A 20,190-nucleotide genomic window follows, 5' to 3' on the forward strand; every position below is an offset into this window, starting at 1 on the left:
TTGGCTCATGGTTCCGGAGGCTAGGAGGTCTAACAGCTTGATGCCAGTAAGAACCTCATGCTGCTTTACCTTATGGCGGAAAGCTGAATGGTAAGCAGGTGCATGCAGAAGAGGGAAAAAGACAAGGGCACCTCACTTTATAACAACATGCTCTCATGGTAACGAATCCAGTCCCATGTGAAAGACATTAATCCCTCTTAACAACCTAATCACCTCTTAAAGGCCACAACTCCTACCACCCCCGCAATGGCAACCAAATTTCAACGTGACTTTCAAAGAGGATAAACTATCTTCAAACCATAAAAAGGGAGCAAATGCAGAATGGGTACAAATTCTAGTAGAGTTTTAGATTCAGTAATGAAAATATGAAAATGCTAATTTAACTATGATATATGAAGCAAAGTATGGAGGAGGGGCACAGAGAAAGTGGTAGGATCAGAATAAAGACAGAATCTAAGATAATCCTGAGAAAATGTTCCAACAGTTGACTTTTCCATAAGCAAGAATATCCTCTATAACCTGGATGGGTCTCACACAATCAGTATAAAGGCATTAAGAGCAAAATTGAGGTTTCCTTAACAAATAATTTTCCTATACTCCACTTCTTTGGTTTTAGGGAAACAATGAATATCATGTTAATTTCTATATTGGGGACAGGTGTCTGGCTTAGCTGTTTAGCGGCCAGAAGGGACACTTGCTTCCCATTATCAGAGTGCCTGGGTGTGAGTCTAGGCTTTACTCCCAATTCCAGCTCCGTGCTAATGCACTCCCTGGGAGGCATCAGGTGATGGTTCAAGTACTTCAGTCCCTGAAACCTACATGGGAGAGTTGGACTGAGCTCCAGGCTCCCAACGTCAGCCACCCATCCTGGGCTGCTGCCAGAATTTGGGAGTGAAACAGCAGATAGAAAATCTCTCTCTCTCTCTCTGCCTTTCAAGTAAAGTGAAAACCTAAAAAACTAAAATTAAATATAATGAAGACTGAGGAGTAACATGAGAAATATTTAGAAGTCAAGAAAAAAGGGCAGGGGCTGGCTCTGCAGCATGGTGAGTAAAGCCGCCGCCTGCAGTGCCAGCATCCTATGGGCACCGCTGGTTCAAGTCTCAGCTGGTCCACTTCTGATCCAGCTCTCTGCTACGGCCTGGGAAAGCAGTTCTGGAAGATGGCCCAAGTCCTTGGGCCCCTGCACCCGTGTGGGAGATGCAGAAGAAGCTCCAGGCTCCTGGCTTCGGATCCACGCAGCTCCAGCCATTGTGGCCATCTGGGGAGTGAACCTGGGGATGGAAGACCTCTCTCTCTCTGCCTCTGCCTCTCTGTAACTCTGCTTTTCAAATAAATAAATACATGAAGGAAGGAAGGAAGGAAGGAAGGAAGGAAGGAAGGAAGGAAGGAAGGAAGGAAGGAAGGAAGGAAGGAAGGAAGGGAAAGAGAGAGAGAGAGAGAGAAAAGGGCAGGGGCCAATGTTCTGGCACAGCAGGTTAAGGCACCACCTGCGATGCCAGATTCCCATACTGGAGTGCTGGTTTGACTCCCAGCTGTTCCACTTCCATTTTGGCTCCCTGCAAATGTATCTGAGAAAGCAGAAGAAAATGTTCCAAAAACTTGGGCCCCTAACACCCATATTGGAGAACCAGATGGAGTTCATGGCTCCTGGCTTCAGCCTGGCCCAGCCTTGACAGCTGCAGCCATTTGGGGAGTGAACCAGCAGATGAAAGACCTCTTTCTCTCTCTGTCTCTCCCTCTCTGCCTTTCAAATAAATAAAATAAACCTTAAAAAAAAAAGAAGAGAAAAGGGCAAATTAAGGTCTGCATTATGACTACAACTATGTAACTATGTATATTTATATATATGAAAAAGAAACAAAATAGAATTATGGTTTAATATTAAATATTAATGCTGTGACAAAGTAACTTGTGAAATAGAGCTCTTATTTTTTTTTTAAAGATTTATTTATTTATTTATTTGAAAGTCAGAGTTACACAGAGAGAGAGGTGAGACAGAGAGAGAGAGAAAGAGGTCTTCCATCCGATGGTTCACTCCCCAATTGGCTGCAACGGCCAGAACTGCGCCAATCCAAACCCAGGAGCCAGGAGCTTCCTCCTGGTCTCCCACACAGGTGCAGGATCCCAAGGACTTGGGCCATCTTCTACTGCTTTCCCAGGCCATAGCAGAGAGCTGGATTGGAAGTGGAGCAGCTGGGTCAAACCGGAGCCCACATGGGATGCCGGCGCTTCAGGCCAGGGCATTAACCTGCTGTGCCACAGCACCGGCCCCAAGAGCTCTTATTTTTAACAGAAGAAAGTTAGTTACATTATGCATGTTAAGCCTTATTACAACTGTATGACATTTTAAAGAAACCCACACTAATCTCAAAGAAAACTACTGATTTCGAAACACTGCCTTAGTACTAAAAACTTTCAGTAATAAGTAATTCCTCGACTCAAATGAAATGAAGAAAGACCCAGAATGACAAAGTAGCTGGTGATCAGCTGAAAAATTTTCCACACCCTTTGATAGCATCAGGGCATGCCTTCAACTTTTACACAGGTCAGAAGTCTTGGCACTGGGCAGAGGTATTTAGCATGGTGAGATTTCTTTTCTCCTGCCCTCTCCCAATCAGATATTAACAGCATTCTTTCATGTTTGTAGAAGTTGAGGAAATCAAACAATGTTCTTAGTAAAGAAATCATAGGGACCATAGTTTGAATGCTGGCTCCATGTAACATTGTTTCAATCAAAAGCATTTATCGACTGCTTACTATATAGTAGGCACTAGAAACACAACAGTGACCAAAAATATGTACTTTTCATTTTAAAAAAAAAAGGGTATTCATCAAGGTGGTATGTACCAATGCCATCTTACTTGTTAAAGTGATCAGTTTAAGTTCATAATTGATCAAAAAGATAGGATTAGTTCAAAGGGATTACATAAATAAGACCAGTGTCTGCAAATAATAATTGATAGAATTAAAAAGGAAAGAATGATCCAACATGGGCAGCAGGATACACAGCAGACTCATAGAATGGCAGATGTCCTAAACAGCACTCTGGCCTCAGAATCAGCCCTTAAGGCATTCAGATCTGGCTGAAGAGTCCATGAGAGTTTTGCAGGCATGGAAAGCCAAGACACTCTGGCAAAAAAAAAAAAAAAAAACCTAAATGAAAGATCTCTGTGAGTGAGATCCCAATGGAAAGAACATGCCATCAAAGAAGGAGGTACCTTTCTCTGAAGGGAGGAGAGAACTTCCACTTTGACTACGGCCTTGTCTAAATAAGATCAGAGTTGGCGAACTCAAGAGGCTTCCATAGCCTTGGCAGCTCATGACAAGAGCCTCAGGTGATTACTGACACCATAAACAAGAGTGTCAAATTGTTAAGTCAACAACAAGAGTCACTCACTGTGCACTTACTCCCCATTAGGATCTCTGTTCTTAATGTGTTGTACTATGTGAATTAATGTTATAACTAGTACTCAAACAGTACTTTATACTTTGTGTGTCTGTGTGGGTGTAAACTGTTGAAATCTTTACTTAGTATATACTAAATTGATCTTCTGTATATAAAGATAATTGAAAATGAATCTTGATGAAGAATGGGATGAGAGAGGAAGTAGGAGGTGGGATGGTTGTGAGGGAGGTAATGGGGGGAAAAGCTGCTATAATTCAAAAGTTGTACTTTGGAAATTTATATTTATTTAATAAAAGTTGAAAAAAATGAAATAAACTCTGTAAAATAAAAAAAAAGGGTATTACATCAGGGCTGGTGCTGAGGCACAGCAGGTTAAGTTACCTTGGGATACGCTCATGCCATCAGCTTCCAATCCAGCTTCCTGCCAATGCATACCCTGGGAGCCAGCTTCCTGCTAGTGCACACCTTGGGAGGCAGCAGATAACAGCACAAGTACTTGGATTCCGATTACTCACTTGAGAGACCCAGATGGAGTTCCAGATTCCTGGCTTTGGCCTGGACCAGCCCCAGCTGTTGTGGGTATTCAGGGAGTGAACTGGTGGGTAAAGAACTCACCCTGCCTCCCCTCGTCTCTGTCACTCTACCTTTCAAGTAAATAAATCTTAATGAAGAAAAAGGTACTAGGTTGAAACTCATTCTCTTTAAGGTGCCATCCTGAAGCAAGCAATTGGCCGAGCAGTTAAGATGCCATGTATCAAGAGTACCTGGGTTCAAGCCCCAGCTCAGCTCCCAATTTCAGCTTCCTTCTAATGCACACTCTGGGAGGCAGCAGGTTACAGCAAGTATTTGGATCCCTGCCACCTACAGGGGGTACTTGGACTGAATTCCAGCTCCTGACTTCGGCCTGATCCAGTCTTGGCTATTGCACTTAGAGAGAGAGCTTGCCCTCTATCTGTTGCTCTCAATCTCTCTGTCCCTCAAATAAACAAATATTTTTAAAAATATAAGGTTCCATGCCTTAAAGATACATGATGCTCTATAGCTTAGTGTCTAGTATGGTAGACAGGCATTAAGCATACTGCATGGGTCTGTGTAAACTAATGATATGAACTGATAAATGTATTAAGGAATGTACTATTGGTTGAACTGTAATCAACACACAATTATTCTTAGGTGTTGAAATTTAACTGAAAAGTGATCTCTGTTAAATATAAGAGTGGGAATAAGAGAGGGAGAAGATGTACAATTTGGGACATGCTCAATCGGACTTGCCCCAAATGGTACAGTTAGAAACGTGCCAGGGGATTCCAATTCAATCCCATCAAGGTGGCATGTACCAATGCCATCTCACTAGTCAAAGTGATCAGTTTCAGTTCAAAATTGATCATAATGATAGCACTAAAAGTCAAAGGGATCACATAAACAAGACTAGTGTCTGCTAATACTAACTGATAGAACCAAAAAGGAGAGAACGATCCAATATGGGAAGCGGGATACACAGCAGACTCATAGAATGGCAGATGTGCACTTACTCCCCATTAGGATCTCTGTCCTTAATGTGTTGTTCAATGTGAATTAATGCTATAACTAGTACTCAAACAGTATTTTACACTTTCTGTTTCTGTGTGGGTGCAAACTGTTGAAATCTTTACTTAACATATGCTAAATTGATCTTCTGTATATAAAGATAATTTAAAATGAATCTTGATGTGAATGGACTGGGAGAGGGCGTGGGAGGGGGTGGGTTGCGGGTGGGAGGGAAGTTATAGAGGGGGAAAAAACCATTGTAATCCATAAGCTGTACTTTGGAAATTTATATTTATTAAATAAAAGTTTAAAAATGTATCAAAGAATGGATAAATATGAAATAAAGCAAACAGAGAAATGTCATAGATTCTAAGTAATGGATATTTGGGTGCTCCGGCACATACTCTGCCCCCAATATTTTATTATTTAAATAAAGTTTAAACATATATAAAAGAATACACCTGAAGTTCCAATAGGAAAAATCTTTGTTAATGAAAAATTCGATCTTGAAGCTACCACAGATACCTAAAGACAGACTCAAGATCTCCTGGAAATTGGACTAATTAATTAATCAATATTATCTGCTTGTTTGTTTTAGCTGACAATGGAATGTAATATTCTACTTTCTGGACACTATGTTTAAGCACTGGTTCATCTTATTCTGGAACTCTGAGAAGGGAGGAGCTGAGAGAGGCTGTGGCAGTTATTGACTGTCTCATAAACCTGGAATTTTTTAAAAGTCAAAGGAAAACAAAGCAAGTGCCACTGGTCAAGGCAGCACCTGAGTCATCAGAGGTAAATATCAGATTGGGAGGAAAGCTTCCAATTTTCAACATCCCAGCTACATCATCATGGACAAGCCACTTAATTTTTTCTTCAGCTGTAAAAATGAAGATATTTTTAGGATAGAATTCAATTAAATGAGCCTGTATATGAAAGTGCTTTGAAAATAGTAAAGCATAAATATATAAATTAATTATCCCTAGGCTGCTCAAGAAACTTGGACTTTCAAAAGTCTATCATTATGGATTTTTCTACTTTGCTCACCTGGGTTTTGGAGGTTTTTTGTTTGTTTTTTTTTTTAAGTTGCTTTACAAATTACACATATAGATAACTTATTGAATTAATCAAATAAAATCTATCTTGATAACAAATAAAAACCTCACACTCCAGACTAGCCAGATAATTCTAAATAGGAAATAATCTCAAATGGAAGACAATATTATAAAACAATAATTCTCCAAAAGGTGACAGAGAACCCAAGAGTCCTTCCAACTACACCTAACCTCTCTCCACCCATATTCCAACCTGGAAATTTTATTTTGTTCCTCTAGCCATTGGGAAATGTTTCTATTACGGGGAAACGGTAAGAGCTGTGAGGAGAAAAGAGAAGATTAAGAATCACTGCCAGGCCAGCACTGTGGCATAGCAGATAAAGCCACCCCTTGCATTCCTGCATCCCATATGGGCACCAGTTCATGCCCCCGCTGCTCCACTTCCAATCCAGCCCCCTGCTAGTGGTTTGAGAAAAGCAGTGGATTATGGCCGGCACCGCAGCTCACTAGGCTAATTCTCCGCCTTGCGGCGCCAGCACACCGGGTTCTAGTCCCGGTGAGGGCGCTGGATTCTGTCCCGGTTGCGCCTCTTCCAGGCCAGCTCTCTGCTGTGGCCAGGGAGTGCAGTAGTGGAGGATGGCCCAAGTGCTTAGGCCCTGCACCCATGGGAGACCAGGAGAAACACCTGGCTCCTGCCATTGGATCAGCGCGGTGCGTCGGCCGCAGTGCGCCACCCGCGGCGCACCAGCCGCGGCGGCCATTGGAGGGTGAACCAACGGCAAAGGAAGACCTTTCTCTCTGTCTCTCTCTCTCTCTCACTGTCCACTCTGCCTGACAAAAAAAAAAAAAAAAAAAGCAGTGGAAGATTATCCAGGCCCTTGGGACCCTGAAACCATGTTGGAGACCCGGATGAAGCTCCTGGCTCCTGGCTTTGGCCTGGCCCAGCCCTGGTTATTGTGGCCATCAGGGGAGTGAACCAGTGGGTAGAAGACCTTTTTCAGTGTCTCTCCCTCTCTCTCTTGCTGTAACTTAATTTTCAAATAAATCTTTTTAAAAAATTATTGCCATAAGGAATTTGAGCGGAGAAATCAGCATCAAATTCAACATCTGTATAACAGTCAAGGAAACCAAGTTTCGTTTAGTGACTTGTTACGGTCACACAGTAACAATCATAAAAGTCTCTTGAAATCCTTGGTTTTATCTCTTTGCTTCCAAATTTTGTAATTGGTAAAATGAGTATAAAAAGATACCTCTTGTAGGATTATTCTGAGGATTAAATTAAAAATTTGAATGTGAAGTGCCTGGCACTGGGGAAGTCCTCAGTAAAAGGCTGGTTATGAGGCTGATGATGTTGATGTGTTCCAACCCTTACTTATCCCTAAGGTACAATGAAGCAAACAGAGAACTCACTATCCAAAACTCATTTTAACAAAGATTAGAAGGAAATATATGAGATGTTACTATCAGTTACCTGTGATAAATTCTGATGACTTTGTTGGGATTTTACCTTTCATTCCATATTCTCTAAATTTTCTATGAGAAAAATGTATTACTTTCATAATAAAAGAAACATAAATTGATTTTTAAAATAAATGAAGGGATCTGCCTAAAGATACTAAAATTGGAAGAGTGACTATCTAACAATATTGTAAACTACTGGACTCTGGTTACCAACTAATGGAAAAAATAAAAAATTATATTGGGGTGGACATTTGGTGCATGGGTTAAGAAAGCTGCATCCCATATGGGAGCGCCTGGGTTTGTGTCCGATTCAGCTTTCTATTCCAGCTTCTTGCTAATGCGCACCCTGGGTGGCAGCAGATAGCTCAAGCACTTGGGCTCCTATCACCCTGTGAGAGAACCAGATGGAGTTCCTGACCCCTGGCTCTGTGTCTGGCCCAGTCCTGGCTATTGTCGGCATTTGGTGAGTGAACGAGTGGATGAAAGATACCCCTTTATCTCTCTCTCTCTCTCTCTGCTTTTCAAATAAAGATAAATAAATAAAACTTTTTTAAAAATACTTAGAATTAAGGAGAATCCTACAAATGGCCACAGAATCTTAGAGAGCTAAAGCATCTTTAAAGGCCATTTTACTGCAAACTCCCAACTAATAGCCAACTTCAGTAAAGCACTTTCTAACTTACAAATGCTGTGCATATATCCATGGAGCTTACCTGATTCCCACAACACTATAAAGGAGTAAGATAACTACTGTACAATGAAAGAAACTGGAGCTCAAGGGTCAGAAGGTGGGTGGAGCCAGCATTGTGGTGTTAGCAGGTTAAGCTACTGCCTATGACACCAGCATCCCCTATCAGAGTGCTCAGAGTCCTGGCTGCTCCAGTTCCTATCCAGCTCCCTGCTAATGCCCCTGAAAAGACAGCAGAAAATGGTCCAAGTCCACATGCTCAATCAGACTTGCTGCAAATGGTGGAGTTAGAAATGTGCCAGGGGATTCCAACTCAATCCCATCAAGGTGGCATGTACCAATGCCATCTCACTAGTCCAAGTGATCAATTTCAGCTCACAATTGATGGCTCTGATAGGTCTAAGAGTCAAAGGGATCACACAAACAAGACAAGTGTCTGCTAATACTAACTGAAAGAATCAAAAAGGGAGAGAACGATCCAACATGGGAAGCGGGATACACAGCAGACTCATAGAATGGCAGATGTCCTAAACAACACTCTGGCCTCAGAATCAGCCCTTAAGGCATTCAGATCTGGCTGAAGAGCCCATGAGAGTATTGTAGGCATGGAAAGCCAAGATACCATGGAAAAGAAAAAAAAAGTCATAAATGAAAGATCTCTGTGAGTGAGATCCCAGTGGAAAGAACGGGGCCATCAAAGAAGGAGGTACCTTTCTCTGAAGGGAGGAGAGAACTTCCACTTTGACTATGACCCTATCGGAATAAGATCGGAGTCAGCGAACTCAAAAGGCTTCCATAGCCCTGACAACTCATGGCTAGAGCCTATGGAGATTACTGATGCCATGAACAGGAGTGTCAAATTGTTAAGTCAGCAACAGGAGTCACTGTGTACTTACACCCCATGTGGGATCCGTCCTTAATGTGTTGTCTAATGTGAAGTGATGCTATAACTAGTACTGAAACAGTATTTTTATACTTTGTGTTTCTGTGTGGGTACAAACTGATGAGGTCTTTACTAATTATATACTGAATTGATCTTCTGTATATAAAGGTAATTGGAAATGGAAAAAAAAAACCTGGTGTTAAATTGGAAATGGCATAGAAAATTAATTAATTTTTTAAAAATATTATGTTGGCCGGCGCCGTGGCTCAACAGGCTAATCCTCCGCCTTGCGGCGCCGGCACACTGGGTTCTAGTCCCGGTCGGGGCACCGATCCTGTCCCGGTTGCCCCTCTTCCAGGCCAGCTCTCTGCTGTGGCCAGGGAGTGCAGTGGAGGATGGCCCAAGTCCTTGGGCCCTGCACCCCATGGGAGACCAGGAGAAGCACCTGGCTCCTGCCATCAGAACAGCGCAGTGCGCCGGCCGCAGCGCGCTACCGCGGCGGCCATTGGAGGGTGAACCAACGGCAAAAGGAAGACCTTTCTCTCTGTCTCTCTCTCACTGTCCACTCTGCCTGTCAAAAAAAAAAAAAAATATTATGTAGGATCTCTGTCTTTAATGTGCTGTACACTGTTATTTAATGCTATAACTAGTACTCCAACAGTAGTTTTTTCACTTTGTGTTGCTATATGGGGCAAACTGTTGAAATCTTTACCTAATATATACTAAACTGATCTTCTGTATATAAAGAGAATTGAAAATGAATCTTGATGTGAATGGAAGGGGAGAGGGAGCGGGAAAGGGGAGGGTTGCGGGTGGGAGGGAAGTTATGGGAGGGGGGAAGCCATTGTAACCCATAAGCTGTACTTTGGAAATTTATATTCATTAAATAAAAGTTTAATAAAAAAAAAAATTCACAAAAAAAAAAAAAAGAAAGAAAGAAAATGGTCCAAGTCCTTGGTATCTCTTGCTCTCTCTCTGCCTTTCAAATAAATCCATTTTTAAAGTCAGAAGGATCTGGCATCCCACTGTATGTCCTCAGGCAATTCAGTTAACCTGTTTCTCTACCATAAAACCAAGACAAAATACCTTTCCAAACTCATCAGCAGACTGTTCAAGGGATAAAGTGAGATGATAATAGTCAAAGTACCTTGAACACAATACAAAAGGTCCTTCATCATTAGGGTCCTGCCTCCCTCCCTGTGCTCACCACCTCCCACCTTGTGCCCACTCTCTAATCACATTACACTACTCAGGGCTCCCCATATAGGCTCTCACCACTGTCCTCTCTTTCAGGAAGGTCTTTCCTCTCTTCTCTCTACCCCTGCCCCAGTGCTTGGTCAACTGTTGATAATCTTTCAGAACCCATCCCAGGTATCATCACTTCCTTTAAGATTAGCTTGCTAGGCCTCTCTCATTTCAAGTAGAGTACATGCCCTTCCTCTGTGTTCACAGAGCACCCATACCTATCTCCCTGGGTCATTTCTGTCTCAACATGGTATAATTGTTTATGTACATGTCTGTTTCTCAAGGAAAACTTTAAACTCAAGGGTAGCGGTTGGGTATGACTCAGGACAATGTCTCATACTTGGTACATATTTAACAAATGAGTGCATTTTAAATGCAATAAAAAAATTAATTTTCATATAACAGATGCATAATACATTTACTGTTACAAGGCAGTGCTTCTCAACTTTGGATGCATATCAGAATCACCTGTAAAACTTCAAAAACAGAGATGTCAAGAGATTTTAGTTTAGTAGACTTAAGTCAGAGCCCAAGCAACTGTATATTTCTTAATCTTCATAAGTTCAAATGCAGAACCAGAATTTAAAAATCACTGCAGTACATTAACTATAGTCATAAAATTACTATTATTCTACCTAACATCTATGTAGCAACACCTTAAAATTCATTTTCATATGTTATTTATTTAATTTAATCTTCATAACAATTCTAAGTTAGGTACTATTTTTATTTCCAAATGAAGAAATAGTTAAATAAGTGTGAAAGTTGATTTCTGCCTAACTTCAAATTGAGTCTGCTGGGCCTCAAAGATACAGTACAGTAGGTAGATGAGGGTGGAAGCCATACATACAAGCACATTGGCACTGTCATTTATTAAATTCAGATTCAGATTCTACAAAGGAAAAAATGGCTTTGCCAACCTTAGTTGGGACTTACATAGTCTGAAAGGGAAAAGGGGGGCCGGCATTGTGGCACAACGGGTTAAAGCCCCAGCCTGTAGCGTTAGTATCCCATATGGGCGAGTCCCAGCTGCTCTATTTCTGATCCAGCTCCCTGCTAATGTGCCTGGGAAAGCAACAGAGGATGGACCAAGTCCGTGGGCCCCTCCATCCACATGGGAGACCTGGAAGAAGCTCCTGACTCCTGGCTTTGGATCAGTTCAGCTTGGCCACTGCAGCGATTTGGGGAGTGAACCAGAGGAAGGGAGACCGCTCTCTCTCTTTCTCTCTCTGTGTGTCTCTACCTCTCTGTATAACTCTTTCAAATAAATAAAAATAAATCTTAAAAAAATAAAATAAAATAAAAGGGAAAGGGATATTGGGAAGGGCTGGAAGCGGAAGAGCAAAAGAACAAATAAATAGTAACAGATTTTGCAGTGCCACATGCAAAAACCTAACCCTGACTCCTGAATAAGAGCCAAGCCAACGAAGCCAACTAACTTTTTGTAACTAAGACTTGGATTAATTCTCGAGAATTAACCAACACCACACGGAATCATACTGAGGGCTCAATCAGCCTCTGGTTCTTCTGGACTTGTTATTGCTCTGCTTCCTAAGAGGAGATAATCTGGAGGATCCTAGCACCAATCTGCCCATCTCAAAAACAGAAGGATGGGGGAGAAGAGGAAGTTATTCATGAGAAGAAAAAGCTGAAAACAGAGACAGAGAAATGTAGTACATGATGATAAAGGAAAATGAATAATATTCAGACACAGGTGACTCAGAATACCGGATAAGGCCTGATCTTGCAGCTTCCATAAAGAGATGTTATCTTCTAAGTCTGCAATATCATGACCATCTGACAGGGAGTTTTATCACTTCTTTTTCTAGTTCAAACTATGGATTGCCGTCAGAGTTTTCTTAAGGAAAAGAGGCTAAAAAAGATTAGGAAGCATCCAAAAGGATGTTCCCAGCACACCAAAGTTTAGTTTGATAGAGTTCAAAAGTTCATATGATACAGTGGTAAAAGTATCACATCTAGAATTTTAAACCAATATTTGGGCATTTGCTAATGATGTGTCTTTAAGCAAGACAAGACCTCTATGATCCTTAGTTTCGTAACTCCTAAGTTGGGAATACCTATCTCACAAGGCTATTGTGAAGACTGAAAAAAATAATACCCAGGAAAGATATTACTCTTTTTCCTGTATGAATAATAAATGTAAATGATGTGTAAATCTGATCTCACCAATCTTTCTAATGAACAAAAAAGAAATTTTAACTCTCACAGCAATGTATCTATTTGCAAAACCATGCCAGTATTCTCAGTGAAGAAAAATTAAAGCAGCCTAGGTACTGCTGGAATCAGGTGGATATGGACTAAAACTGAGGCGTGCCACTTACTTGCAGCAAAATCTTGAACACATTCCCTCTACCAGTATGAGCCTGGGCTTCTTTATCTCTGAAACAGAGATCACTAACAACCATTTTACAAGACTATTCTGAGGGTTGAAAAAAACACATTAACACCTCACACAGTTTCTGGTATGGAAGTGTTCAACAATGTAAGTCATCACAACCTAACAACTAATTAATAGATTATTTTTTCAAGTGTTTCTTTATAGTGAATATTTTTATTTAGTTGTTTCATAATCCTTTAACTTAGAGCAACTGCCACTATCCTCATTTTACACTTGGAACAAAAATCAGAGATAAAATTACTTTCACAAGAACATACAGTGACACAAAGACCAAATTAAGGTCTCAACTTTAACCAAATATCTTTACTTTCCCAACATTTAATTTTTCCCAAACCCCAAATTACAAATTTTCCATTAAGAATTAAAATAGAGATTGACATTGTGGTATGGCAGTTAAATCCACCACTGCAACACCAGTATACCATATGGATGCCCGATCACATCCGGCAACTCTATTTTCTTTTCTTTTTTTAAAGATTTATTTATTTATTTGAAAGGCAAAGTTACAGAGAAGCAGGGAGAGGCAGAGAAAAGAGATCTTCCAATTGCTGCTTCACTCCCTAAATGGCCACAACAGCCAGAACTGGGCCAGTCCAAAGCCAGGAGCTTCTTCCGGGTCTCCCACACGAGTGCAGGGGCCCAAGCAGTTGGGGAATCCTCCACTGCTTTCTCAGGCACACGAGCAGGGAGCTGGATCATAAGTGGAACAGCCAGGACTCAATCTGGGGCCCACATGGGACGTCAGCGTCACAGCAGGCAGCTTCACCAGCTCAGAGCACCAGCCCCTGGATGCTCTACTTGAAACAGAACTCCCTGCTAATGGCCTGGGAAAACAGCTGACCATGGCTCAAGTGTTTGGGCCCCTGCCATCTATGTGGGAGACCCAGAAGAAGCTCCTGACTCCTGCCTTCAGTCTGGCCCAGCACTTGCCATTGCAACCATCTGGGGAGTACACCACTGGTCAGAAGATCTCTCTGTCCCTCCCTCTCTCTCTGTAATTCTGACTTTCAAATACATAAAGCATCCCACCAATTGACCCAGTTCCCTGTTAATATGTCCCGGAAAGCAACAGATGATAGCCCAAGTCCTTGGGTCCCTGCATGCACATGGGAGACCCAGAAGTTCCTGGCTCCTGGCTTCAGATCAGCTCAGCTCCGGCTGTTGTGGCCATTTGGGGAGTAACCCAGCAGATGGAAGACCTTTCTCTGTATGTCTCTACCTCTTTCTGTAACTCTGTCTTCCAAATAAATAAAATAAATCTTTAAAAAAAAATACTCAAAAGTGCAACCAGTGTTGTGGAGTAGCAGGTTAAGCCTCTACCTGTGATGCCAACATCCCACATGGGTGTGGGTTCAAGACCCAGCTGTTCCACTTCTGCCCTAATAATGTGCCTGGGAAAGCAGCAGATGATGGCCCAAGTCCTTGGATCCCCAGCATCCATGTGGGAGACCCAGAAGAAGCCCCTGGCTCCTGGCTTCAGCCTGGCCCAGCCCTGAACATTGCAGCCATTTGGGGAGTGAACCAGTGGATGGAAGATCTCTCTCTCTGTCTCTGTCTCTCTTCCTCTCTCTGAAACCCTGCCTTTCAAATAAATAAATAAATAAAAATCTTTAAAAAAAAAAAAAAAAAAAAAACACCTCGAAAGTGAGGGTGCTTATTTAGAATTGCAAAACCAAATTACAAATTCCCAAGAAACAATCCCTGCCTAGGATAGTTCAACAGCAGTTTTCAGGTAATGGCTAAAACAAACAAAATAAAAAGGTTAAAAAATCCTGCAGGCTTTGGTTGCAGAAGGACAGATGTAAAAGGGAAGAAAATTTCAACCTAAAACATCCCCAAAAATGTTAGGAATCCTTTGGATTTACATATTAAAGTGTACTTCCTTTTCATTATAAGAATGATTCTTAACTAGAACACCAAAGTAGCAGCTGGCAGTAAATGGGACTAAATCATCTTATAGTATTCATTCAACAAACTCTTCAGTTCCTGCTCTATGCTGTCATTACTCTAGGCATTAGAATTACAGCAATGGAGAAAACAGACAAAACTTCCTGTTCTCAAGAAGTTTTCATTCTCTTAAGACAGATTATGAGTGGAATGGAATGGAATGTCAGGCAGTAAGTGTCATGGAAGAAAAAAAGGAAGAAAGGGAGCTACTAGGGTATCAGGAGCCAGTTCTGAAACTGGTTTGCAAACATCAGCAAGCATCAGAACCTCTTAAGAGAGCTTGTTAAAGCAAAGGTATCTATGGGAGCCCCAAACTCAGAGTTTTTCATGTGTAGGTTTCAACTAGTACCCACTAATTTGCTAACAAGATGCCAGATTATGCTGAAGCTGTGATCCAGGGACCACACTTTGAGAAACTATTAGGAATCTCTCACTCATGGGCCTTGACTTTATTCTTTATACACATATTCATTCATTCAAACACTTATTCAATGCCACGTCCTTTGCTAGGCACTAAAACTAAACAGATCATACCCTCATGAAATTCACAGGCTAGTGAAAAAAGATAAGCACAGACTTAAATAATTGCAATACAGTGCCAGACAGAACTAAAAACGCAGCGTGTACTTGAGCCAGAGGATGGAAAGGCAACTTATTACAAGGACACCTCTGTAGGTAGGGAAGGTGAAGAAGGCAGACATTCTAGGCAGATGAAACAGCACATGGGAGAGCACAGATGAGAAAAAAAGTGGTAGGAGAGTTTACCAAAACTGAGGCTGCAAAGGTAGACAATGGTCTGATCTCCAGTTTCTAGTTCCAAGCTAAGGAGTCTGAAATTTATCTTTTGACAAAGAATAGTCAGAGGTAGGAATTACTTAAGTGATTACGCTTTGTTTTACAAAATCCCTGTGGTTACACAAATGCCTTCCTTTGAGGTGCTGCTTCCTTCAAGTCTATACAGAGCCTCAAAACCTGTGCTCAATAAATGTATGCAGAATTTTACTTTTTCTTATGGACAAGGGGCCAGCCTGAAGAACTCAATTTGGCCAGAAGCAAACTTGTAAAACAGGTCCAGCAACCTCAATTATTGCACACTACTCCCTGTACAAGTGAAGTCCCCCAGAGATTAGGGCAGGCTGCATTGTTTACTTGTCTACCTCACCCACTAGACTTTGAGCTCTTTGAAGACAAGGAAGGTCTTAACACTCTTGAAATCCCCATGGCTGTGGCAAGAGGCTTGAAGCAGATTCCAGCAATAATGGATAAGAGAATGACTGAATAAGCAATTTTACCAGGTAGACCCATGAGCTCACATAAAGGTATGTATAAGGTTCAGGGAATGTTTCAGGGTCCATATTCCCAAAACTTTTTTGAGAATTAGAGCTGATGTGGGGTAGGTTTCCTATGCACCTGATTCAGGATTTCCCAAACAGAAATTAAAATGCTACGAGTGCCATAGAAGAAATCTCAGTGGGCCTCTGAAAGCCCCAACGGGGAGAAGTCAGCTCTACCTGAGAGGGAGGGGACAGATGCCAGCAAAGACTTGGGGGGAGGCATAGTCTTCACTGGACTCTGGAAAGCTGCCTACCTGCCCATTCCTGGGACATAAAAGCAAACTCCTAGAATTTTAAGGCTGGAAGTGACCCGCTCAAGGTCACACAGGAAGTAGGTAAAAACAAGGTAAGACAAATGAGGTATCTCTGTACTGTGGACTCCTGTTTTCTCCTGACAAGAGCTGAGAAAGCTCACAGTTGACGAAATTAAACATTTTTCCCAAGAACAATTCTTTAAAGAGTGATGGATTTGAATGTTTATTGGTAACCACAATACCAACCTTTCCCTTCACCTTTCACAGTTCTAAAAATACAGTCAAGTGTAAGACAATTATCCAAGGGGTTTAACAAACAAGGATTTTACTCGCAACACCGACACACACCCAGTACTTCTTAAGTATTCTTCCAAAACACTGCCAGTAATGTTTACCGTTAAAATATTCAACACAGTGAACGCAGTAATAATGTCTTTTGAAATGGAATAGCTAACACAAAGCAACAACTATAATTCTCCCTTCCTCGATTGTTTCCACCTTCCTAAGTTAGGGAGTACTCCCGGGATGGGGGAAGGGCTGCACAAATCAAGCACTACTGTTTTCTTTTCAAGTAGAACCCTAACGGTGGCTCTCCAAGCCTGGACTGGGGAACTTGTCCACGCAGAATGCAGCGGGCGCCCTGCGGCCAGCCTTCCCCGTCGCGGGACGGCCAAGTTCGGGACGGCGCTGGTGCCGGACTCGGACCTGTCGGGTCTCCCAGCCTCAGCCCGGGCCCTCCCCCGCCGGCGCCTCCCCGCTCCCGGCCCCCCGAGTGCCCCCGGCGTCTGAGCGCGGCGGTCGCGCGGGGGCGTGCACAGGGGGCCTTTGTTGGCCCGACGGGAGCGGCCAGCCTCGCGGGGCGGCGCCCGCCTCACCTCACCTGGCGCCCCCGGCCGCCGGGACCCGGCGCAGAGCACGAACGCGCCCAGGGCCCCCAGCTCGTCCAGCGCACCCCGACCGCGCGCCTCAGCCGGCACAGCCCGCGACGCCGGGGCACCGCACCGGAGGCCGGCTCTTACCTTCCGCGCTCGCCCTGCTCCCGCGGCTCCTCCTCCTCCTCCACCCCGGTGGCGGCGGCCGGGCCGGGGGTGAGCGCGCGAGTGTGCGCGAGCCGCCGCTTCACTTTCTCCCTCCCCCAGGCCGCTGGCTCTGGGGATCCCCTCGGGACCGGGGGACCTGCGGGGCCGGATCGGAGGTCTGAGAGGGGCGGGGATGCGAGGCGCTCGGACGGCCTCGGAGGGAGCTGGGGAGGCAGAGTTCTTGGAGCGGGATTTTGGGGAGTGCGGGGTTCGGGAGAAGAGAAGGGTAGGAGTCCGAGGGCAAAGTGTCTCCGGAGCAGGACCGCAGAGCGAGGCGGGGAGGCGCGCTGGGCGAGCTGAGGGGGCGGGCGTGTGGGGGCAGCCGTGAGGGGGCGTCCGCTGTGTAGCCGGCACCTTCAGCTCCCGCGGCAGCCGCTGCCCGCCGCCGCCCCGCCCGCAGGCGCCCTATTGTAAGCCGCCTCCCCGGCCCGACCGCCTCGCCCACCGGCCCCCGCCCCGCCCCCGTGAGGCCTCGGCGCCGGCGGAGCCCTGCCCGCCCCGCCTCCCGCAGGTGGGAGGGGGCGGGGAGGCCCGGCTGGCCCACGTGAGCGAGACCGGCCCCGGCGAGGGGGAGGGCGAGCGCTGGGATGACGTCATCGCCTCATGACGCCAGAGGCTGGGGAATCACCCGGTTGCCTGTGACGTCATTGCGCCCGCTCCTCTGCTCTCTGCCGGAGCTCTCAACCCGCCCGCAGGCTTCTTTGTGACTGAAAACCTTTGGGCAATTTCAGGGATGGCCGCGATGGGAAAAAGGCGGCTAACCCTCAGGGTTCGGGGACTTCAGCTTACAAAGCACCACAGCATCTGTTAGCTGAATTTGAAAACTGTTCGGTGTGATCTCAGAGCCCCATTATCTATGATTCTAATTGTTTTCTTCGGGTAGGATGTGGGAGCCAAAGCGGGGAGACAAAGGATAACCATGGTGACCTGACAAAGAAAAAAGAAATTGGCTCCCTTTCCCGTTTTTCTCTTTGAATGGTGTCTACTTTCCCCAAACCTTGCCCTGGAGCAAAGATTATGTATTTACCAAAACCTCCCCCACAGCGTTCACCTGCATGCATTGTTGTACCTCAGATTCAACGTGTCCAGTGCTGGACAGCATTGGTGGCTGAAAGTCTGGAGCAAGACTGTCTTGCTTCAAATACGGATCATCCGTATAAATGTTAGTAATAGGATCTTAACTTTTTAAACCATACTTTCTCCACAATAAGTGGTACTTGTGTATCCTTAACTTAATCTCTCTAAGCCTACCTGAAGCCATAATAATGATAATGACAATTAAGCAGAGTCAGCCCTTTGGAATGTTGACGATTACCAGTCATTTCCCTCCAACCTTGCAACTCACTGGTCTCACCTTCCTGGTCTCAGTGAACCGACCACACAATCCAACAGTCAGTGAAAACAAACCTGGACAAAAGTCCGGATTCTCTCAACCTGCCTACCAAACTGGACGTCAGGTCTTGTCAATTCTATTTTTCAGGTCCTTGCCCTTCTCTTCCTCCACCATCACCACATGAACTACTGGCGCAACCTTCAGTTGCTCCAGATCCAATCCACTGACCACCACAAATCTGATGATGTCCTCCTCTATTTAAACACTCTGAAAGGCTTTTATTGCTTTCAGGATAAAGTCTAAAATCCTTAAGCTGGGACTTCACAACCTGACTTTTTCAGCTTCATCACACATCATATAGCTTTCCCTCCAGCCACACTAAAATACTATTTAACATTCTCGCAATACACACTTCTTCATGTCTCTGAGCCCTTCACTCCTTATGTGACTGGCCAATACCTATTGATTCTACAAAGCTGAGCTTAAATGTCATGTTCATTTATTTATTTGACTAATATTTCTAGAGTTTCCCTGAGCTTTGACAATTCTGTTATCCTATAGTATTTCCACGCCTTTTATGGCATGTAGTACTGTAGTAAGGGAAGGAAAGATAGCAAACATCAGAATTTGCCTTCATGGCAACGGGCGAGGTTTATGAACTTTATCCACGAACTTGAACTTTATCCACGAACTTGATTCTCCTTCCAAATTAAAGATTTTGAGGCGGGGCTCCCCTGCTTTTGGGAGCGGACTCCAGGAGATGGAAAAGCCAGAAAGATAGATCCTCTTCTGAAGCCTCCAGAAAGGAACAGAGCCCTGTCAACACCTTAATTTTAGCCCACTGACACCCATTTTGGACTTCAGAACTACAGAACCATAAAGTAATAAACATTTTCAGCCACTCCATGTGTGATGATAATATAGTGTTAGCCACAGGAAACTAATAGCAAACTCCAAGGGAAGGTAGCTGCTGGTAACTGGGAGGGGCATACTTGCTGGAGGTGCCAGGTTCTCAGCTGCACCCATCCACTGGTCTGCATTGCCGGTCTGAGTCCCAGTCCCGAACAATGACTTTAGCATAAGAGAACGTTCAAGGCATTTCCTCTACGCTAACTGTTACATTCTGGCCTTTCATCATAGTCAGCTCTTCAGGTGAAGAAGAGTTGTTTCGGGGTTTTAGAAAAAAAGAAATCTCATGGCGATCATCACACCACATCCCGAGTTGATAAGTGAGTGACCTGACAAGTGAAATTCTATTTAAGGCTTTTCAGACAGTAAAATCCAGCCAACTCTACAAAATTATAATTAACATTGTCCCCATACCATGAAAGTGTTCATTCTCAGTGGGGGCAATATCTGTGCCAAAGGAATGAAAACTGGTTCTTAGGTGGATGAAAATATCACAGATATTACAATGCTTTGTGGCCTCCAAAGCCCAATCCTATTTGGAAAAAAAAATCCTAGTATTTAATTTCTCTGGCTAGGAAGGCTTTTTCTCCATTAGGAAGGCAGTAACAAGAAAAAGGTTGAAAAATCCCTGAACAAGAGTTGTTGCA

The 20,190-nt window shown here is 43.8% G+C and overlaps 2 protein-coding genes across 3 annotated transcripts in view; one reads left to right on the forward strand and one right to left on the reverse strand.

Moving 5' to 3' along the window:
• Positions 1–17,611, reverse strand: part of PAK1 (p21 (RAC1) activated kinase 1) — a 198,063-nt gene extending 180,452 nt beyond the window's left edge. The window contains exon 1 of one of the 2 annotated variants that reach the window (XM_062196757.1): positions 17,242–17,611. The gene's annotated coding sequence lies outside the window, so the exon portion shown is untranslated. The remainder of the gene's footprint in view (positions 1–17,241) is intronic. The other variant, XM_062196758.1, reaches the window with a different exon arrangement.
• On the forward strand, positions 16,849–17,908 carry LOC133763839 (basic proline-rich protein-like). The gene is made up of 2 exons (XM_062197569.1): positions 16,849–17,527; positions 17,649–17,908. The coding sequence occupies exons 1-2, from the start codon at positions 16,849–16,851 to the stop codon at positions 17,906–17,908; spliced, it is 939 nt and encodes a 312-aa protein (XP_062053553.1).
• Positions 17,909–20,190: the final 2,282 nt, after the last annotated feature.

The sequence above is a fragment of the Lepus europaeus genome, chromosome 7 (genome assembly GCF_033115175.1).
Source record: "Lepus europaeus isolate LE1 chromosome 7, mLepTim1.pri, whole genome shotgun sequence".
Lineage (NCBI taxonomy): Eukaryota > Metazoa > Chordata > Mammalia > Lagomorpha > Leporidae > Lepus > Lepus europaeus.